At 39.8% G+C, this 23,308-nt stretch overlaps 2 protein-coding genes across 3 annotated transcripts in view; one reads left to right on the top strand and one right to left on the bottom strand.

Annotated features, from left to right (window-relative positions):
- Window positions 1–11,138, top strand: part of rnf13 (ring finger protein 13) — a 253,241-nt gene extending 242,103 nt beyond the window's left edge. Inside the window, exons 9-10 of the mRNA XM_078564260.1 lie at window positions 9,206–9,286; window positions 9,753–11,138. Of these exons, the coding sequence (XP_078420386.1) occupies window positions 9,206–9,286; window positions 9,753–10,147 (476 nt within the window). The 3' untranslated portion in view covers window positions 10,148–11,138. The remainder of the gene's footprint in view (window positions 1–9,205; window positions 9,287–9,752) is intronic.
- An 8,267-nt stretch (window positions 11,139–19,405) lies between these two features.
- The window catches only part of LOC144693978 (profilin-2-like), a 45,135-nt gene continuing 41,232 nt past the window's right edge, over window positions 19,406–23,308 (bottom strand). Inside the window, exon 3 of one of the 2 annotated variants that reach the window (XM_078564261.1) lies at window positions 19,406–21,540. In XM_078564261.1, coding sequence (XP_078420387.1) covers window positions 21,443–21,540 — 98 coding nt within the window. In that variant the 3' untranslated portion in view covers window positions 19,406–21,442. The remainder of the gene's footprint in view (window positions 21,541–23,308) is intronic. The other variant, XM_078564262.1, reaches the window with a different exon arrangement.

Here is a 23,308-nt window from a genome sequence, read left to right on the forward strand (position 1 = left end):
TTTAACACAAGCTGTACAGAGCAACAACATTCTTTGGCCATCAACTGAGTGCTTCTCTCCCCTTTCCGTTATCTCCTTCTGACACTGCAGACTTTTAAGTTTCCAAATTCACCAACCCCTGGGTTCTACATCTTTTTGGATTCCATCTGGATTCCTACTTTGTACAACCCCAGTACTAATTTGCATTGTGGGCGTTGCTCCTTCTCCAAGGTTGTGTGTAAAGCAATCACTTAATCTTTGCATTATGGTTGATACAGACTGGATCGACAGTGACTGGGTAGAGAAAGGAGTTAGTTCCCAGATAACTTTTATAATTTAGAAAGTAAGTTGCAGGGCTATGGGGAAAGTGCAGGAGAGTGGAACGAATTGGGTAGCCATGATCATACCCGGAATACAGGATTTTATAAAAAAAATATTCTGTGTCAACTGTTTTCAGATGCAGTAAAAAAGGACGAGATTTTACCAGCCCTCTGGCAATGGACTGGGAGGCAGGAGGCCTTGTAAAATGACCGTGGAAGTTGCGGGAGGGGAACCCAAAATCTTCCCACTGCCACAGAATATTCTCAGGGGCAGGAACAGAAGCGGCACAGCTGCCTGTTGACCAGAGGTGGGCAACCAATTGTTCCCGGTTTCTTCCACATTAATTGGCCAATTAGCAGCAGCCATTTCCTGAGCCCCACCCCGTTAGCATTTTATCAGCATCTGGACGGGCACCCACTGCTAAACTGTGGCGGCCTCCCAGTGGGTTCACAGGACAGGGACCCTTCCTTCACAGCCCACAGTGGGATCCCTGGTGGCAGTGGCTAGCCCTGCGGCTCCAGCATTGCCAATGGAGGGTTCACCCCTCTGATCACCAGAGCTTGACCCTGGCACATGCACAAAAATCCTACCTGGCCTTCGAGGACACCGCAGCATGGAAGCACCCTCTCTTTCTCCTTGCAACCTCAGCAGCAGCCACCTCTATCAGTGGTGCTACTGAGCTGCTGGCCCTCTGTGCCAACAGCTCTGAGAAGCAGGCTGCGACCTTCAACTGGACAGCGGCCCTGGCGATGGCCTGTTGATTAGCCGCCAGCAATAAAATGGCACCCAGGATCTTGCTATCTGCCTGCTCAGGATCTCCTTTCAGTCCTGGCGGCATGATTTCCTACCTTCTGGAAATATCCCAACCTTAGTTTTTGTCAAGAACCATGACCTGTTCAGGATTAGATAAACCATCAATGAGATTTATCAGTGAACTGTCAATCTATTCTGGTTTATGCTTGAAGAATAAAGCAGCTGATTCTCTGCATTTCTAAGAGCTTATCTCTTGATACATGAGAGAATAGGCTTGGCATGTCTGTCCAAGTCTAATTTGAAACCCAAAGCAATGGTGATTAATAGGGTCTGGGAGATTCCATGTTCATGTATAAATTCACCAAGTTGGTTGGTCACAAGAGTTGGTGAAGGAGGTAGGAATGGGAGTTTATTAATGGAAATACTAGCAAGATGGGACGTAGCACAGTGCTAATGGTACTGAACTAGTAACCCAGAGGCCTGGACTAATGCTCCAGGGGCATGAATTCAAATCGCACCATAGCAGCATGAGTGGAATTAAAATTCAATTAATTAATAAATCTGGAGCAAAATGCTAATTTGTAATAATGATCATGAAACTACCAGATTGTCATAGCTCAACCTGGGGTTGAATAAAATCTGCCATCCTTACCTGTTCTGGCCTACAAGTGACTCCAGACCCACAGCAATGTGTTTGACTCTTAATTGCCTTCTGAGTGGCCTAGCAAGTCACTCAGTTGTATCAAACCATTATACAGAAAGCACTTCCCTTTCCTAACAGCAACGTGGGTGTTCCTACAACACATGGACTGCAACAGTTCAAGAAGGTGGCTTACCACCATCTTCTCAAGGACAGTTGGGGATGGACAATAAATGCTGGTCCAGCCAGCGACATCCACAACGAATATAAAATAAAATGTACCTACATTACATGGAGTTCAAGAAGACCATCACCTTCTCAACGGAAATTAGGGCTGGGCAATAAATACTGGACTTGCCGGTGATTCTCACATTCGAAGAACAGCTATTTAAAAACTGTGAGCCGTTGTGACTAAGGAAGGCCTGGACTATCTTGATTGCTGTGCTTCTTTGCAGTAGAACTCTACATACACCACAGTTAGCAAGAGTTATTCAGTAGCAACATTCTTGATATAAGCATGAGCTTATTCTTCCTTTCATACTTTGTCAAAATCTATGTTTATCCATTCCCCTTCCTCCTGGGCTCAGTTGGGTCGCGTAGCTGTGTTCTAATGGCTTTAATGTCGGCACTTAGACCTTTTGTTTAATAGCTACTTCCAGCCATTATGTATGTGCTGAAACTGGTAATGTTATTCATTTCTCCCAGTGAGTAATTCATCATAACGAGACAATAACAAAAGAATCTTTGCAACCTTCCATTACTGCTTGCCAGATCCATTGTTTCCCATTCCAGCAAATACCAGGCAGCTCGAGCAGAGTTCTGAGTTGATACAAAACTGCACACCACCCAAAGATACTTTCTTTAGCGATCTTTCCTATTTGGGTAAAGTTTTGAACATCATTGCATTAATCAAGATTTGAAAACGCAGTGACTCAAATAGTATTTTTCTGGCTGGGAGAAGGATAAAGGAACCAGAAGCTGTAAAGTGACAAAAGGGTAGCTTATCCTAAAATTGCTTGGCACTGTTACTTTGAGGTCAGATACAAATGTGATGTATGCTCTGTATAATTCTTTAAAATTACAATCTCATATAGCAGCAAATAGTGGGATGTTTTTGTTTTGCTCTGCTTTGGTGAACAAAATAAATTTGTTAAACTGTTTACAAAAATAACAAAACAAATTAGGAGTAACAATGTATAATTATTCAAATACAATTTTCACACCAGAAGTGAAGGGCACTACAGACTGGAGTGACAATATTCCAAGTGAATTATACAGGTTTCCTGTGCAATTGTAATCAATAAGGCGTCCATCAACCTCGTACGTAATGCTCTATTTATAGGATAAAACTACTTTGACACGTAGTTAAAATAAATCTGCATCTAATCAGTGGGGTTTTAGTCCAGTTTAGTATTATTCTTTGCACAATATAATAGTGCTCCATTATTCTTGGAAGCAGTTATTGTAGCTCTTGTGATGTGGCCATTTCTTCATTTGGTCATTAAAGAAGGTGGAGCATGTGTATATAGAACTTGATCTGGATGGGAAATTTTAGCTTTTACTGATGCAACTGTAACAGGTAGTTTGGTGAGGGTGAAGTCAGATAGATTTTTCCCTTATGTTGGTTCTCTCACCACCTGCCACAAATATAGCCCGGCAGATATGTCTCCTTTAGGACTTAGCCAGCTCAGTCAGTAGGGTTGCTACCAAGCTACTCTTGGTGATACACATTGCAGTGCCCCACCCAGAGTACGTGCTATGCCCTTGCTACCCCTCCAATTTATGTTCAACTCGGACTACTGATTTATCAGTACCGTCAGTTTGGAGTACTGATTTATCAGTACCGTCAGTTTGGAGTACTGATTTATCAGTACCGTCAGTTTGGAGTACTGATTTATCAGCACCGTCAGTTTGGAGTACTGATTTATCAGCTGAAGGAGAATGCTAAATGGTAATCAACATGAGGTTTCCTTGCCCGTGTTTAACCTGATGCCATGAGACTTCATGTGGTCTGGAGTCAATATTGAGGACTCCCAGAGACAGAACGGCCGCAGAACATTCTGAAGTGGGAGGGTGAACAGCTAGAGGTCGTGGTCCATATCGGTACCAATGACATAGGTAAAAAGAGGGATGAGGTCCAAAGCCGAATATAGGGAGCTAGGAAATAAATTTAAAACACAGGACCTCAAAGGTAGTAATCTCAGGATTACTCCCAGTGCCACATGCTAGCGAGATCAAGAATAGGAGAATAGACCAGCTGAATGCATGGCTGGACAGATGGTGTAGGAGAGAGGGAATTTCGATTCCTGAGGCATTGTGACCGATTTTGGGGAAGATGGGACCTGTACAAGCCGGACAGGTTACACCCCAGCAAGACCGGGACCAATACCCTTGCAGGGGTATTCACTAGTACTGTGGGGGAGGGTTTGAACTAGACAGGCAGGGGAATAGGAACCTGAGTGGGGAGACACAAGAGAAGGAAACAAAGATAGGAATGAAAGACAGAAAAGTAGAAAGCAAAAGTGGAAAGCAGAGGAAACTAGGGCTGGCAGCAAATAGGGCCATAGTAAAAATGTTAAAAAGGCAAGTCTAAAGGCACTGTATCTGAATGCACAGAGCATTTGCAATAAGGTTGATGAATTAACAGCGCAAATAGATGTAAACTGGTACGATATGATTGTGATTAAGGAGACATGGCTGCAGGGTGACTAAGGCTGGGAACTGAATATCCAAGGGTCCTCGATATATAGGATGGACAGGCAAAAAGGATAAGGAGGTGGCGTTGTTAGTTAAGGATGAAATCAGTGCGATAGTGAGAGAGGATATTGACTCAGAAAATCTAGATGTGGAATCAGTTTGGGTGGAGCTAAGAAGCAACAAGGGGCAGAAAACATTAGTGGGAGTTCCCTATAGGAGAGTTAAGGTAGGGGATGGTATTAAACAGGAAATTAGAGATGAATGTAACAGGGTGCTACAGTAATCATGGGTGACTTTAATCTATATATAGATTGGACAAACCAAATTAGCAATATACTATGGCAAATGAATTCCTGGAGTATGAGATTTTTTTTGAGACCAATAGGTCGCGAAACTAACTAGGGAACAGGCTATCCTAGATTTGGTATTGTGCAATGAGACTGGATGCAGGGATGATGTTTCCTCTGCTGGGCGGGGGTGGAGGAGGGGGCGGTTCTAGAACAAGGGGGTCACAGTCTCAGGATACTGGGTAGACCATTTAGGACTGAGATGAGAAATTCTGTACCACAGAAGGCTGTGGAGGCCAAGTCACTGAATATATTTAAGAAGGAAATAGATTTCTGAATTCCAAAGGTGTATGGGGGGAGAGCAGGAGTATGGCATTGAGATAGAGGATCAGCCATGATCATATTGAATGATGGAGCAGGCTCAAAGGGCCGATTGATCTACTCCTCTTATTTTCTATGTTCCCTCCTGACTGCATACCACTACTCTGCCACCTCTAATGGATCTGCCAAGGGGACAGGATGTATCCAGATGACTGAGGAGTCTGGGATGTTGGTGGGAAGTATGATTCTGAGAGTATGATTATGTCAGGCTACTGCTTGCCTAATCTGTGTAACAATTCTCCCAATTTTAGCACGTCCCCAGATGTTTGAGAGGGAGATTTTGAGAGATCAGCTGGGCTGGAATGTCAATGCCGGGTGGTTTGCCCGCTCTCGTATTTAATGCTTTTCACAACGGTTTGATACAACTGCAGTTTGCTGGGCCCTTTACACCCTTTCAGAGGGCAGTTAAGAGTCAACCTCATTGCTGAGAGTCTGGAGTCGCATGTAGAGCAGACTGGTTAAGAATGGCAAATTTCTTTCCCTAAAGGTCATTAGTGAACCAGATGGGTTTGTACAATAATCTGGGAGCTTTATTGTCACCATTGCTGATAGCTTTTAATTTCATATTTATTAAAATTAATTTAAATTTCCCAGCTGTCGTGGGTAGGATTGATCTCTCATCCCGAGATCATTAAATTCAGGCCAGTAACATAATCACCGTGCTATCCTACCACAATGTATGTAGTGTATACCAGTTAATTATTTTTTAATTATCAAAAACCTTTTAAAACGTTACTTCTAGTGCCTGTGTCTCTAAGAAAATTAGTGCAATCTGGGGACATGGCCAATTTATGGGCAGGGTCTGATCCAACAAATTTAATCTTAAATCAGTGTAAATGATCACGAAAAATCAAGCATGTAAGCACTTTTGAGTGCAACTCACGTTTATAATTCCCGAACATTTTTTTGCTGGTTCAGCTCATTCCACATGGAGTTTGACTAATACTGGTGTAAAAAGTCCAAGGTAGAGTTTCCGCTCTACTTTTACTCCTCATCAGTGGTGTTGTCACTTCTTCCTTCACCTTGGTGCTAGGTTTGTTCAAAGTTTGACATTAAAAAGGGGCTGAGTATCTATCAATGTTTGAAATAGGTTCTGGTGGTGAGTTATCATCTTAATGTTAATTCCTGGTACCTGATGCCATTCTCCAGACAGTGGGTGTTCCTTCTTCCTGTTCCATGTTACGATGTAACCATCTGCTCGCAGGGAGTTTTCTAAATCCTCCACCAACATCGCAGATTTGCCATTTGTAAATTCAGGGAAGTGTGTCCCCGAGCATACTGTGTGTGACTGTTCTGTGCGTCTGTTCTTTTAATGGTTTTCAATCAATATTGATTTTTTTTTCTTAAACAAGTAAAACCTTGAGGCAATTGTAAATTATTTTGATTAGACACCCCATATTCAAAGTTAATGGGTAAAAGTGAAATGGCAGCTTTAATAACTGCAGCATAGAACTAGACACAACTCAGAAAAGAGCAAGTGGTGGAGTCTACAAAGAGATCTTGGAAAAGATTTTTTTTAGTCACAAGCCTACTTTAAAAATTGTTGAAACTCATCTCGTGAAGGATATGAGGCGCCAACAGATAAGGCAAATTTTTATCAGTTTAGGCTGAATTGAAGCCTGATCCCAGAAATGAAATGAAAGGAAATGTATCTTAACAATTCTGATCTCGAAAAACCATGAGTACATGACCCTGTGACTGAGGTGGGACTATTATCACTCTGTCAAGTTGACACTGGCCAAGGTTGAGGAATTGTATTATGACTCTGTCTACCTGGCCTGTGAACCATTTAGGCCAAATGCTAATACTTTCTCTGGTTGATCTCAAGTTAGCAAGTCACTTCATCCAGCTCTGGGTCTTTTTTTTAATGAGGAGGCTGGGAATTATCCTTATAAAAATCAACCATTTAAATTTGTTAGACTTTCAGAACAGATCACACTGACCTTTATCTGCAATGTTTCCTCAGTTTCTTGAATTGATTCGTCACCAATTAAAATTGCAGCATCACTGAAATGGAGCACTGTCTGTGACTGATAAACTAGCTATGGTTTCTGAAAGATCATCAAAAGGAAATTACATAGCTATAAATTTTCCAGTTTGCAGTAATATTTGTATACATGCTTTTCTCTCCCTTTTACAGGTGATTTTTCAAATGATTAGTCGTTTTGTTTGAGGAGAGTTAGGTGCTGGTAATTTCTTTGTTAAACATGTCATCAGTTATAAACTAAAAGCAAAATACTGCAGATGATAGAGATACGAAATAAAATTAGAAAATCCTGGTAATACTCAGCAGGTCAGACAGCATCTGTGGAGAGAGATAGTTATCGTTTCAGGTGGTTGACTTCATCAAGGTTGTCACATCCTGCTTGGTTGCCACGTTTCCCTACCTAACAGCAAATGCAGTTCAAGTAGTTTATTTATTATAAAGGACTATTTATTTATTATAAAAGCACTATATAAATTCAAGTTGTTCTTCATTTATGGGACTGTATAAGGGTTACCTGCCTTGTGGCGTGGAGGGGGTGGGTGGATGGTAAATTGTTCCAGCATCTTGTCACAGTATATGGTGCCAGGCTGAAAACATGAAAACGTTTTGAGATTTAAAATCCTTAATTTAATCACTTTGCCGTTGGGTAAAATCTAAAAGCTTTTAAATCTCTGTCACAAATGAAATGCTAGGAAGTACTTCATTTAATGTCCTTTTGTTGCTCGGACTCTACAATTCACCAAACAGACATATAAGCTGGGTCACGTCAAACAGAAAAACCCGAGAAGTGGTGTAAGGTACTGGGTAGCTGGTATAATAATTCACCCCCACCTCAGTTGTGTGTAGATTTCTTAATTGTTGCAGGAAGAGGCTTCCTCCAGTACTTCAAAAGGATAACATTGTTTTCAATTTATTGATTTATGCTCATTTTTATTAAAAACGTCAATCCCAGTTTGTAGTATAAATGTTTCTAGTTCTCCCACTAAGGAGAACTTTGAATCATTAGAACTACCCAATGTTTGACAGTATTTGTATATAAATAAAGTGCATTCTTTTAGTAGGCAATTTTGAAGTGATATCACTAAATAAGGCCTGAAACAAAAAATAATTTTAAAAAGATGCTGGTGTCCTAGCCAAAAGAGAAATCAAGGAACAACATAAAGGGATGCTGCCTCCCTGTTTGGGGGTTTCTGTGCAGTTTGACTCTTGGACGCTTCTCGAAATAATGAAGTTGATGCAGCATCTCACAATATAGTTTTTTTTTGCCTGTAAGAATGTTCTGTTTAAAAGTCCAGCAATGATGTGAGATACAAGAATTATATTGCACAGACTGCTGCCAAGGTTAACAGTGAAATCTCTCACTTTAGAGGAGCACCTGATAAGACTGGTTCCCAAACCCTAAAATCTTAGCGGTGATTTTAGTTAAATACGTCAGTGTTTGTTACGGTTGAATTTGCACCAAATTTAAACAGAAATCGGGAGTTTCTTATAGACTGATTATGAAGTTATTATTTACTAACATGATGCATTGTGTCTCAGCCTCTCCATCTCTTATGGCTTGCAAAGGAATGGGGGTGAAGATTTCACAGTTGTCCTGATGAAAGGTCAATAACCAGAACTGTTATAACTCCTCTCGCTCTCTGATCGATGCTGCCAGACCTGCTGAGTATTTCCAGCATTTTGTTTTTATTTCAGACTTCTGGCATCCGCATAATTTTGATTTTATTAACAATTATTGGATGGTAAATGGCCAGTGGAGAACAATTAAGAGTATCACATATTTCTGCTGTTAGTAGAGGGCAGCTAGGCCTGGCCCATTAAATGTGGCATACCCACTATTTACCTAAATGATCTTTTGTCATAGACACAAGCAAGGAGCATGAGCTATCTACAAGTTTGCAATTCTCAGGCCTAGAGATTAAATATCAGTGTGGGCTGTCTGGTTCCGTTCAGTGTGCCCCAAGAGAGGACCTGCTGTATAAACAGAATGTCACTCAGCTTGTTAAATAAATCCTGAGAAAGGTCTAATGCCTATCAATGACTATTGAGACATTTTTAATATAATAATGGCACAATAGTTCATGTTGAAACAGCCTTACACAAGTAGCATTTGTCATCATTAGAGCAGCAAAGCATAACTGTTCCATTGTATTGCTGCAGGTGATGAATATGAGGTGTGTGCTATTTGTCTAGATGAGTATGAAGAAGGTGACAAGCTTCGCATCTTGCCCTGTTCACATGGTAAGCAAATACTTCTCGATCCTATAACAAGCAAACTTCCAACACACCAATATTAGATTAGCTTCTGCCCCAGGCCTCTTTGGCACGTTCTTCCTTTACTTATATACACATCAAAATATGGAACAATTAAAAATTAACGCTCTGCATACTCCTTGCCTTTGCTAATTGTTTCCTCTATCTTTACCCATTTCATATTCCCAAAGTTTAAGATTTTATGACACCCAGTCAAACTGAAGTCTCAAATGTACTGAATATAAAATGCTTTTTAATATGTTCAGATTTTTTCTCATTCCACCTCAACAGGTCCATGTCATAGATTTGTGTGGAACATAAACAGTCAGCTGATCTTTAACAGTAGACTGAAGGATAAATATAGATATATAAATAATATGCTTAATTTCTGCAGTACTTGAGTGCAAATCTCATCAAATTAATTTTTTGGTTTCCCCCTAATATACGTACCCAGCATACCACTGTAAATGTGTGGACCCGTGGCTTACTAGAACAAAGAAGACCTGTCCTGTCTGCAAACAGAAGGTGGTGGCATCTCAGGGAGAATCCGATTCAGAAACTGATGATGTAGACAGCAGCCATGAAGAAAACGATGATGCCTCTGAGAACACGCCTCTGCTGAGATCATCACTAGCCTCCACCAGTGCTCACTCCTTTGGTACCATGTCAGAATCTCGATCTCGCCAAGAAGCAGTGGAGTCATCAGAATATGAGGAGGAGGAGGAAGAGGGAGATAGCAGCGATGTTGAGGGTGGTGTCAATGAAGAAACAGTAGTTCAGATGCAGCAGGAAAACCCTGAAGCCATTGTTGGAGAGAAAGGAACGAGAGAGTCGGCCGCAATAGTTTGATTTAGTTTCTTTTTTTTAAAAAAAAACCACATGAAACCTGCACATCCTCAAAAACAATGTGTCAAAATTAAAAGTTCAGGAACTTTTTCCATTTGCTTTGCCACAGTTTATGCATTGCAACTTCACAACATATATATGCAAATTTTCTAGGAAGTTAAAATCTTTCACATCTCTCTGCTCATTTTGCTGCGAGAAGGAAGTGCGGCAGCCATCCATTGATTTTTGGTACCCCAAACATGGTTAACGCCAAGCAGCACTCATGGTTCCTCCCCAATCACCGCTATCCTTTTTGCAATAGTTGCAGCACCACTGGCAACCTGTAAAACTGTTACATTAATCACCCAACCATGGTAGTGTTCGACATGTTATGCCGATACTAAGAGAATGACTAACAAAAAAAACTTGAAAACAAAAATGGCTGACTGACTCTTGTTTCTTCATAAAATGTTTAATATAATCATGTTATTGTATCAATTTCCTGTGTGTTCTGCACCAGAACCCAAAAATCCTCCTAATTGTTTCAGATATGAACATATGGTATGGATTAAGATGTAAGTATATCTTGCTTTATTTGCCCAAATAAGATTTATTGAAGTTGAAATTCTCAACTCATTTTGGATTTGGTTTTTAAATAGGGAAATTCTGTACCTGGCTTCTTGTTATAAATCAACAATAAATTTACCCACGTAATTAAGCAGGATTTACAGTTAAAAGGCTAATTTTCTACCGTGCATTATGTATACACTCTCTTTATTGGTTTCCAGTTTTATTTTAGTGATATTTTGAATTGCATTCATCAAGTAGGATCCAGTAGGTAGTGCAAAATATTTTTGTTATAATTCCCAAGTTATATTTTTAATTTGAGCTACTTGAACAAACTTTATTTTCTGTCACTCTGTTCAATCACCTCTAAGCTGTATGTATGTACCATCTTGGTGTATAAAGAAAATCTTAAATGAAGATGATCCTTAATAAAAATACTGTAATGGAATTGGCTTCCAAACTATTGCATGCGATTGCGATGGCGGTGCTGACTGGATGTGACGTGATTTGCCATAATTTGTTTTTTTTTAAGTTCTCAGCTGGTCACTAATTGATCTGTTTGACAGGGAAATGTGGTCAAATATCACATTGTTAATGTCATATAATCAATGGTATTTCTATCTCCTGTATTTCATCACTGTTTTTTTTATGGGGGACACTGTGTGCTTTTTTAGTGACAATTAATTGTCCATTCAAAGTATGCAGGAAAAACCTAACTTATGTGACAATGTAATGTTAAGACTAGATTTGATATATATTATGGGCCACATTAAGCTTCTAGATAATCTTTTTAAATTTTCAAAGTAGACCGTACTTATAATTGGAGTGATGCAACAGAATGTTGCATGTCTGGCACGTGTGGGCATTTTTTTTAAGATGGAGACAGGGTTTGAATATGTTCTTGGTGTCGTTCATCCATTTGTACAATAATGGAGAGAAATGTTGAGATTTCCTGCATTACACTTCCAAAAACGTTTGATCTGTCTTTCAATAATCTCCTTGCAACTCCTCCCAAAACAACGGTAATATTTTTCTTTATTTTTAGGACAGGTGTTGGATATGCTATTTTTGTGTTCGGATCTTGTGAATTTTAACCTAGAGTATGTGCCTTGTTCCGCTTGAAAAAAAGATCTGTTGTCATATCCCCTCACTGCCAAAATCAGTACACTACCTTAAAATTATTGAGGATTTGTTCACTTGAGCTAGCACTCTAAATTCAAGCCCAGTGGAATCCTGGTCCATGTCAAGTAAATTTGCTAAGTAACGTTCTCTTTTGAAGTTGATAAATGTATGTATGGATCAGGTATGGGTTTACTTGTATTCCACTCTTGTTTCATGAACATAGAGCTTCAGATATTGGAACAGAATATGAGTAATGTGAGGAGGGGGGAGCATGTTGAGCTTTATTCAGATTGTGCAAGTTTCCCAATAAATCAATGGGAGTTAGAGACAGTCAACCAGTCTCTCAATTGTTCAATGCCCCTCAAAACTAAAACTGATAAATCAGACTCTGAGAAAAATGCTATAGTAACTGTTGTTACCTTCCTCAATGGCATTTTGTTAATTTAGCTTGAGATATAGAAAAATAACTTTAAGAATAAAGTGTACCAGTTTGCATTTGGCATGTGTTCTTAACATAGAATGCCCATTTCGCTGATGTGATTTCATACAAGTGAGTTTGATTATTTGTTCTTACTTAACTAAGATGGATGTTTTAGAATTCTGACCTGTTGTAGAATTGTTGGCATAACATGACTATTCAACAAATGCCCCTTTGTTTCCAAACGTATTGTCCTTAAATTGTTGGGTAACCTTTCTATCTAGTGTTTATAAATACGGGATAACTTCATTGTGACACATGGCTGCAGACTGATGAACCCCTTTTAAAGAAAATAAGACTGGCATGCATAAAGATTAACCCTTTCATGAGCTGCTGCAGTGCTTCAATGCCAGAGATGTTATATTGACCATTTAAAAATTTCCAGGAATCTGTTTGGTTCTGATGATAGTGCACTGCTATTATAACACATCTTGCTTCCTCTCCCAAACAGTAGATTACTTTGGCGTGCAGGGGATGTTTTATTTGCGGGCAGTCCAACTTTCATGTCAAATTCATGAGATTTTTTAAATTTTCATTTAAGTATTGCCCAAATACAGAGCCTTGCACTGATCAACTTCAGAAGGTTGAAGTGTACTTACTGTATTTTGAAATGTGTTACTTTATCGTTTAATATTGGTGCACGGTTGGGGGGAGGGGCTTCTAGGTTGTATAGCTCGGTTTGCTGTAATAATGTTTGTAAATTCATTCATTCCATTCAACTAATTTTGTACTCTAGTTTTAATTTTTAACCGGAATTTTTTTAAACTTTAAATTGATGTGACTAGGTGGGAATGTGTCCAAATAAAATCCATAAAAGTCTTTTTGGCTTTGTTCTATCCCTCCACCCAGTATCTATTTTCATTTTTGAAAACTTTACACTAAGTTGACTCACTCAAAGATATTTGATTTTTTAATTTTGAGACACATTCCCATAAGTAAACGTAGACATTTCAAAGCATTAACAAAAGATGAGTTCATTTCTGAATTAGTCTTTATATATGCTGTAAACGTACAACAGTTGTAAATATAAAACACAGCACTCCAAAGCTATAATACAAATGTATTCTGTTCTCTTTTCAAATAAAGCTAAGTATATTAAAAAGCTGGGCTAAGATGATGTGATCATTTCATGGAATAAAAAGGACAAAATGTTTGTTTTTAGTGCCAAAGTAAATTTGACTGGGGAGTGTGCTGCCTTTGAAATGCTTGCTGTATTCTAGGTCAAAAGCTGGACACAGCTATTACCGTAATGCCGATTTTTTTTTTCATGTAAACATCCACATAAATTGAGAGCCTTATCTAAGTAGACCCTATTGATAAAGAAATCCTTGGACCAAGCTCTACCAAGAGACTACCAGATTAGCATTAAGCTATATATAATTGAACAATCCAGCTTTTATCCATGGTTTTTGCAGTTATCTGGACTTGCCTCAAGCTATGCACAATACAGCTGGTTTCTGTGATCCTGGACATGGGTGTAATGAAATTATCTAGGCTTCTACTTTTGTATTACTATACAGTGACTTACGTTGAAAAAGCATTGGTGTAGCTAGGTTGAGAATGTGTATAATCCAGGCTCCGGTAAAGAATGGCTACTGAGAAAGAGCAGCTAGTCCAACAAGCTTGTCCCATACAGAGTCATAGAGGTCTACAGCACAGAAAAAGGCCCTTCGGCCCATAGAGTCTGCACCCGTCAAATAAGTGCCTAACTATTCTAATCTCATTTTCCAGCACCCGGCCTATAGCCTTGTATGCCATGGCATCGTTAAGTGCACATCCAAATACTACTTAAATATTATGAGGGTTTCTGCCTCTACCACTCTTTCAGGCAGTGAATTCCAGATTCCTACCACCCTTTGGGTGAAAAAATTCTTCCTCACATCCCCTCTAAGCCTCCAGCCCCTTACCTTAAATCTATGCCCCCTGGTTATTAATCCTTCCACCAAGGGGAAAAGTTCCTCCCTGTCTACTCTATGCCCCTCAATGTTATACCCCTCAATCTCCTCTGCTCCAGGGAAAATAACCCCAGTCTATCCAATCTCTCCTCATAACTGAAACCTAGGCACCATCCTGGTAAATCTCCTCTGCACTGTCAAGTGTAATCACGTCCTTCCTATAATGTGAATTCCAGAACTGCACGCAGTACTCAAGCTGTGACCTAACCATCATTTTATTCAGTTCCAGCATAACCTCTCTGCTTTTATATTCTATGTCTTGGCTAATAAAGGCCAGTATCCCATATACCTTCTGAACCACCTTATCTATCTGTCCCACTACCTTAAGGGACCAGTGGACATGCACACCAAGGTCCCTCTGATCCTTGGTACTTCCCAGGGTCCTACCATTCATTATGTATTCCCATGCCTTGTTTGTCCTACCCAATTTCATTACCTCACTTATCCAGATTAAATTCCATTTGCCACTGATCAACCCATCTATATCCTCCTGTAATCTCTGGCTATCCTCCTCACTATTACCACCCCACCAATTTTCGTGTCATCCGCAAACTTACTGATCAACCCTCCTACGTTCAAGTCTAAATCGTTTATATATACCACAAGCAGCAAGAAACCCAACACTGATCCCTGTGGAACCCCACTGGACAGTCATCCAGTCACAAAAACACCCCTCGACCATCACCCTCTGCTTCTTGCCACTTAGCCAATTCTGGATCCAATTTGCCAAATTGCCTTGGATCCGAAGGGCTCTTACCTTCGTTCAGTCTCTCATGCGGGACCTTATCAAAAGCCTTGAAGCTACACACCTGGTCACCTCTGAAAAATTCAATCAAATTGGTCAGACATGACCTCCCCTTAACAAAACCATGCTAACTTTCCTTGATTAATCGCTGCCTCTCCAAGTGTAGATTAGTTCTGTCCCACAGAATTGCTTCCAATAATTTCCCCACCACTGAGGTTAGACTGACGCCTGTAGTTCCCTGGTTTATCTCTTCCTCCCTTCTTGAATAACACTACCACATTGGCTGTCCTCTGGCACCTCTCCTGTGGCCCGAGAAGTATTGAAAATTATTGCCAGCACCCCTGCTATCTCCTCCCTTGCCTCACTCAACAGCCTGGGATACATTTCATCCGGGTCTGGAGATTTATCTACTTTTAAGCCTGCCAGACCATTTAGAACCTCCTCCCTTTCTATGCTAATTTCTTTAATTATATCAATCCTTCTGCCTGATTTCCATACCCACGTCGTCCCTCTCACTTGTGACCACCGACACAAAAGTATTCATTTAGAACCCTATGTCTTCTGGCACCACACACAAATTACCACTATGGTCCTTAATGGGCCCTACTCTTTTCCCTAGTTATCCTCTTATTCTTAATGTACTTGTAAAATAATCTTGAATTTTCCTTTATTTTACCTGCCAATGTTTTTTTTTAATGCCCCCTTTTCAAGTTTCCCCCCTACACATTCTATGCTCTTCTAGGGTATCTGCCGTAAGCCTCCCTTTCTCTTTATCCAATCCTGTATATTCCTCAACATCCAGGGTTCCCTGGATCATCTTTACTGGAATATGTTGGCCCTGTACTCCCTATTTCCTTCGAGTGAGTCCCACTGCTCTGACACATTTACCTACAAGTAGCTGCTCCCAGTCCACTCTGGCCAAATCATCTGAAAATACAGTCCTATAATAAAAGCATTATGAACCCACCCTTCCACTCTCATATAGAAACTTTCCTGCCTTCAAGTATGGTTCTGTGCTTTGCATGTCCTCTGGTTCTTCCCTAACCCAATTCAAAATATTTATCCATACAGACCCAATCAGGTCTCCCCTCATGTTACTTGGAATAATTACGATAATCTCAGTACTCTTTATTTACTTTACACTTTACTCATAAAAAAGCTCATCAGGATAACCAATGGATTTCAAACCTGGTATCAATCTAGTGACCATTCTCTGAATCATAAGATTGCAAGGGATAAACAGCAGAGGTTGTGGGTTTGGAAGGTGCTGTCAAAGAAGCCTTGGTGAATTTCTGCAGTGCATCTTGTAAATGGTACACACTGCTGCCAGTGTGCCATTGGTGGATGGGGTGCCAATCAAGCAGGCTGCTTCATCGTGGACAGTATCAAGCTTCTTGCTGTTGGAGCTGCACTCATCCAATCGAGTGATAGCATTCCACCACACTCTTGCACCATGTAGATGATGGACAGGCTTCATGGTGTTAGGAGACAAGCTATACACTGCACAATTCCCAACCCGTGGTCTGCTCTTGCTGCGCAGTGTTCATATGACTGGTCCAGTTCAGTTTCTGTAACTTAAATTCAAGACTGCTCAAATAAGTTTCTCCCTTTTAAAATCCATGCTAACTGTATTTATTTCTAATATTCTATTCTCTCAATGGTAGGAAAGATATCAGCCATAAAGGAACCAAAACTGTAAAGAATCCTATGAAAAACTCAGCAGGTCTAGCAGCATCGGCGGAGAAGAAATCAGTTAACGTTTCGAGCCTTCATGGCCCTTCGGCAGTTCTGCCAAAGGGCCCTGAAGGCTCGAAACGTTAACTGATTTCTTCTCCGCTGATGCTGCCAGACCTGCTGAGTTTTTCCAGGTAATTGTTTTTGTTTTGGATTTCCAGCATCCGCAGTAGCTTTTTGTTTTTATATAAGAATTCTATGAATACATTATGGTGCTTTTTTTTTTAAATGTTGGATTGTCTTAGAACTGGTCCCAAATATTTCAAAATTTACTTGCCTTCCAGCACTAATTATGAACTGATATTGTATAATAGAGGTGTAGGAGCTAGTGGAGGTTGACAGAGCAAAACTCTACTGCAGCCAGGAGCAATGGGGACATATTAGTACTACATATGTAACACTTTCACACTATCTGGAATTTGGATTTTCTTTTAAGGGAAAGTGGCCTCTTAGTTGTACCATTAGTTTCCTGGGATTTATGTGAAAAGGACATAAATTTGTTTATTCATTTATATAAAGTGGGTTAGTTTGTCTATTTGTGGAATTGTCATTGGAAAGTATACAATGAGCTCCTTTATAGTGGCAGTGTGGAAACATCAGATAAAGATCAAAGTATCCTGAATTTTCTGCATTAAAGTTATACAACATTTAGCATCTATTCCAAAAGTTGGTCATTTTATTTAAATTGCCAGGTTTTGAAATTCTTATGCATAGATATTGGTACAATTATAGCCCATCAGGGTAGGCAAGGGAGATGTAAGCAGGTCAGCCACTTTGTTCTGTACTCCATTGAAGTCAAACTGGGCAAAGAGGAGATCAAGTTCCTACTTGGTGGGTTAGATAAATCATTTATGTTCCCATGGAACATCAGAAATGAACATCATTTTTGCTGTATTGGGAGCAAAACCATTTCAAGCCACATTTAGACAAGACTGAAGAAATCTAAAATGCCTGGACTTCATCTTGAATCAAGGTGCCTAAGCAAAAGAAATAAGTACATACCTTGAAAAGTTGTCTACATGTTGGATCAATTACACAATGTAGGCTAACAGCAGCAGCAATAGTTGTCTGGGGGAAAAAATCATGGAGCTGACCTTGCTTGAAAGATAATATTGCTCAGATAATTTCCCAGCTCCTATGGTTCTTTTTGTTCCTAACACCCCTGCAAGAGGTTAAGGAGGGGGTGGGGTTGCAAAGGATCCTCACCCTCAATTCATGCAGTGGTATAAGGTCATTGCACCTCACCCCAACTCAATCTGCACTATCTATGGGTACAGAATACAAGTACTGCTGGCATTACTCCAGATTTTGACCTTAAGATTTAACAATGCAATGAGCTGAACAGCCTTTTACAGTATCAGGTGTCCTGCAAGGACAGACGACAGCAGCAGATATACTCTGCAAATTGCTCATTGAAATCTACCATGGACCATCTACACACCAGATATAAGCATTTCTAAAAGCTTATTTTCAACTCTTCTCCACAAAATAGTATAAAATACCTCCATTATGGAGAATACATTGGAGTCCTCAGTAGAGATGAGTAAATACAAAACATGATAAAGTCATGAAACTGGTGCAATTTAATGACCAGATGATGAAATTTGAGGAACTTTTCAGGAGATAGTTGAAGTTCATGAATTAGTAAGACGACTCCAGGCTGGAAACCGCCTTCACGAATAAAAGGCAGGTAGGTGGACGGGGTGAAAAGAACTCAGCAGCTTAGATTTTAGATACCAGTACATGGTTGAGTAGAGCTGCATTAAAGCATTCAAGTTAGGGTGATATCAAAAAAAATGGCCAGACACAATACATAGATTCATGTCATTCAGTAAGGATGTGGACTATACAGGGATGTCAAGATTTAGGAACTATAGTCCAGCCAACCCCAGGAACATGCTCCACAATTCAATTCGATCACAGCTGATATGCATCTCAACTCCATTTTCCGAATTTAGCTCCAATCTTTCGATAATTTTGTTTGGTAAATGCCTGTACCTCAGATCTTGAACGGTCCAATTGTTCTGGCATTCACAGCCTATGGAAGAGAAAGTTCCACATTTCTACTATTATTTGTGAAAGTACTTCCTGATTTCACTCGAATTGCTCGACAGTAATTGAATCAGCCCCTTGTTCTTGATTTCCTTCAGAGGACTGAGTTCCTGCATTCTACCTCTTCATTCTTTTAGAAATTTTTAATGACTCCAATCACCTCAATTACAGAAACTAGCAGATATTAATACAAGGCTTTGTGCATTCTGCAAATCAAAAATAGTTGCCAGCCATTAGCAAAATAAAAATGATCTGAGCATTGAGCCAACTTAATTAACTAGGCTATAATAATGAGGGATTGTCTTTTAAAAATGAAGTGACGCAGTAGAGGGGATTCAGAGAAGATTTACAAAAGGATCAGTCTGGAATTCCTGAAATCAAGATGTACTTCTAAAAGCAGTTAGTTCCAACTGAGATCTGCTTTTGAAGCCTGGAAACAAAAAAGGTAGAAATGCAAATCAATTTAAGAGGTTTGTATTTCAAACAGCAGGTCATTTCATTTGTAGGAATGGTGGTACATTCAAAACTTTAGGCATTGACTAATCATACATAAAAAAATGGATGTGAAAATACAAGAAAATGATAAAACCTGACACCCTCCCCAACCATACAAAAACATACAGCCAACATTTGGTTGGAATAGATTTATTTCATCTGTCTGTAAACAAGGTGGTTTAACAGTTATGGCATTTCGTAAATGCATATTAAATCAGATGAGTTAGACTGTATCCCAGATGTAACAAAAGTGCAGGGAAAGAAAATGGACAAGTCAGCAACAAGAATTTTTAAATCTGTACATATTTCACAAGGCCTGAACATTGAGTATATGCTAGAATAACGCCCCTAAGGAAGTGCCGTTCAACTGAAAGCCTTGCAGCGGCAGTTAAAATCCATCTCACAACAGCAACAGATCAAATCTCTATGCAGTATGGCACAGGATACACGAACATTTGCAAAATAATTTCACAAGACAGCCAAGTGTGATTATTCCAACCAATACCATCTCCCGTTTTATTCATGTGAATACAGAAGTTTTATAATTTTGTTTGAACGGAACATGTTAGTACCGTGCTCAAAACAGACATTCCCACAGATTTCAAAACTAGGAGCACAAGGCAATTCTTCCACAGTTTCCTTCTGCAGCATGGGCTTACCAGGTCTAATGCATCAATTCCCTTGATTTGAAAAACTTTAAACAGTTTGTGATTTCGATATAGGAGACTGCCACCCACAGATACTAACAAAAGTACATGACCGTCAATCAACATTCTCATGGAAAAACTTTAATATAATCTAAATTGCCAATGCAGTATTGAGGAGTGGCAGTAATCCTTTCAATGGCATTTTACAGCAGTCTGTCTTTTAAAAAAAAACCCCAAGCTGCAACTTAATTGGTCCTATGAAGCACTCAAAACTGGACACTCCAGATGGTTATGTTTGGGATATCTATTGTCCAAAATGGCAACCTTTATTAAAAAGTTAAACATACATCAAAGGAGCTGGCAAAACAACATTTAAGTGCCTGAGCTATTGCAAAGATGGAATGTCCCTGGAGATTAAACTGATCAAAGTCAGGACTGTGACATGTCCATGGGGAGAAAAAAAAATCATTTACACACACCTAGAGCAGTCCTGCAATTACACCCATGAAGTCAGAATGCATAACATTTAATACTAGTGTTAAAAGTTCATATTAAACAGAGTGTATCCACAAAACTGCTGCAAAGTTGTCCAACACAGGAGGGGATGTAAACAGGTAATGAAACGGAAGGAAAATCCAGATGCTTTAGCAATGAGAATGGGCAATGAAGTTACAAGGGAAGTAAAGTCAGAAATATTATGGCAGACTATGGATGCAGCTACCCTCCCAACATGCTTAAACAAAACAGGAAGACTAGATGAGCTCTGCAACTGCTCAAAGTGCTGACTCAGCAACACTTAAATCTGAGATTGTACTACCAGCACCTTTTTAATTGTTTAAAAAAGTATTTCAATGGGGAAGTGGAAGGGAGAGAGAGAATAATCAGAACCTGGTTTGGTGACTTTGGATGCCAATAAACTTTCTAAATGCTAAAACAAAGCAATGCCCAGGCTTAGCAAGTCAGCCCTATTTTTTTTTTGCAACAATATCAAAAAGTAATAACATGCATATCACCATTTAGTTATTGTGCTAATGGTGCCAAAACATGGGATTTACTTTCCATTACACCTACAATGTTATTACAATTAAGTGGTAAAGGGGCAAAGGGAATCAATGTAATCAGAAATGGATAAATTAAAAAATTCTACCAACTACAGTCTGGTAGCACTGCCAATTAAACTGGGTGATGGTGAGGGTGAATGAGTTGCTAGGTGGATGGGAAGAGGCTACTTAGTATCCAGAATTCCTCAGGTATGTAGCCATGGTAAATGCTTTCTTGTTGAGTACCCCTCCATGGACACTTTCCTTTTCCATGACTACAACCAATGCTGGAGTACATAAGGAAAAAAAAATGAAAATTTGAACTTTCCCCACCAATACAGGTATACAAAGGAGACATGGGTTCATACCCCCATACCCTGCATTGCTATTAAACTTTCTGTAACTTCAATGTGAAAGAGTAGGTGACTGCTAAAAGGAAACTTTAATAGCAATTTTTAAACTACTGAATAGGAATCCTGGCTAACTAGAATCCAGATTCTCTCAAGTATTTTGCCATTGTGAATGCCTTCTTATTCAAGTGTCCTCCGTGGGTCCCTTCTTTTCCCATTACAAAGACCAAGACTGAAAGAGAAAAAAAAGAGGAAAACATTTTAAAGTACAGTATGGACATCATTGACAAAAGAGTGCAGTTACAAAACATTAATGATGAGCAACAATGTCTTTGGAAAACTTTTCCCTGCAGAAATGGTTTACTCTCAAGTTATAAATTAAAGAGAAAATCACAGGATTTTCTAGATCCTGTCTAGATCCTTGAGCACAATCCTCCCCGCTAAATTCTAATATTCAATGCAATTAAAAGCAGGGTAACAATGCTGCAAGACCACAATTTAATTTAATGATACTGTCCAAATCATGCAAAGATGGAAAACAAATCACTTAATGCACAAATATGGCACTACACCCAATTTAGCACTATCTTTAAACCAACTTAATCCAATTTACAAATCAAGTATTTGAAAAAAGTAACCCATCTTAAAAATCAAACTTTAAAAGAAAATGCATATCGACTGGTTGCCATGAAATCACAGTAATAGCCATCAGATCCCACCTCTGGCCCACAACGGCAGTATTACAAGTTCTCAACCAGCATACCAGGATGTGGCACATCAAAACCAGAGCCAGACCATGCAAAAACAATTTGCCAGAGTATTACTCTTTACCAAGATGATCTCAACTTTAGCTTGGAGAAGATGGAAGTAGTAAGTTGCAGGGTTGCCCATTAGAAATTTAAATTTTAAGCCAGTGAACAAGACATCAAACCTCTCCAGAGGAACTTGCATTGTATTCATGAAGTAACTTATAGTAGATAACATTCCTTTAGCTTCTTCAATCCCTGCACAATGGAATACCATCATTCCACTAGTGAAAAGGGGAAGGGGAAGGAAAAGGGCAAGAGGAAGCGATGAAGATGTTTTCTGCTAAACTAAATCTTCATTTCTTGAAGAGCGAGCAACAAGCTGTTTAAGGCACCACAGCCATAAAAGGAAAGGAAAAGCTAAGAGTGGTAATGTTTTAGAGGCTACAAACATGCTTCATTTATCAGGCCCAAGCTCTGGAATTCCTTGCCAAAATTTCTCCACGTCCTTGGTCACCTACCTGTGACCAAGCATTTGGTCATCTCTCCTTTATGTAGCTTAGTGTCAATTTTTGTCTGGTTACACCTATGAAGCATCTTGGGACATTTTCCTACATTAAAGGCTCTATACAAGGCAAGCTGTTTGTCTTCAACTAAAGTACCACCAAAAATCAGTAAATCTTTGTGGCTTCAGGATAACTTGGAGCTCTCCAGCTCAAGACAATGCTTCAAGTGAAAAGAGAAGTACACTTTTTGCCAAATACTCCATTTTATAATGGATAAAAAGATTTTAGACTTTAGAAGGATGACAATTTCTTACTCCTCTTAAATAGGGATTGCCTGCCCTGGAGACTACTGAGGCTCTTAAGCGGCCAATTAATGGCACCTAGCTTCATTCCACCCACCAGTATTTTACCAGCAACAGGGGAGGCCCACACCATGTGGGCTTTAGGTGCGCAGGACACTGATAGGCAATGGGGTGGGGGCCACCTCTGAGGGCCCCTGGGGCCCATTGGAGGCACCCGCCACCAAGTCATCCCTCCCTTTAACCCTGCCCTTGGCCTCTTGAATCTAGCCGAGACCCCCCCCCCAAAAACCTTGGAATTACTAAAGCTCCTCAGCATGGTGAGACTGCCTGTAGTCACAGTGGCGACCACAACCATCTGCCAGGCAATCTGATTGGCCAGCGGCTCGCCAAGGCTGGACTTCCTTCTAAAATGGGTCTGAAGTCTCACCTTGAAGCAATTAATGCTG

This window comes from Cetorhinus maximus, chromosome 19 (assembly GCF_964194155.1).
Source record: "Cetorhinus maximus chromosome 19, sCetMax3.hap1.1, whole genome shotgun sequence".
NCBI lineage: Eukaryota > Metazoa > Chordata > Chondrichthyes > Lamniformes > Cetorhinidae > Cetorhinus > Cetorhinus maximus.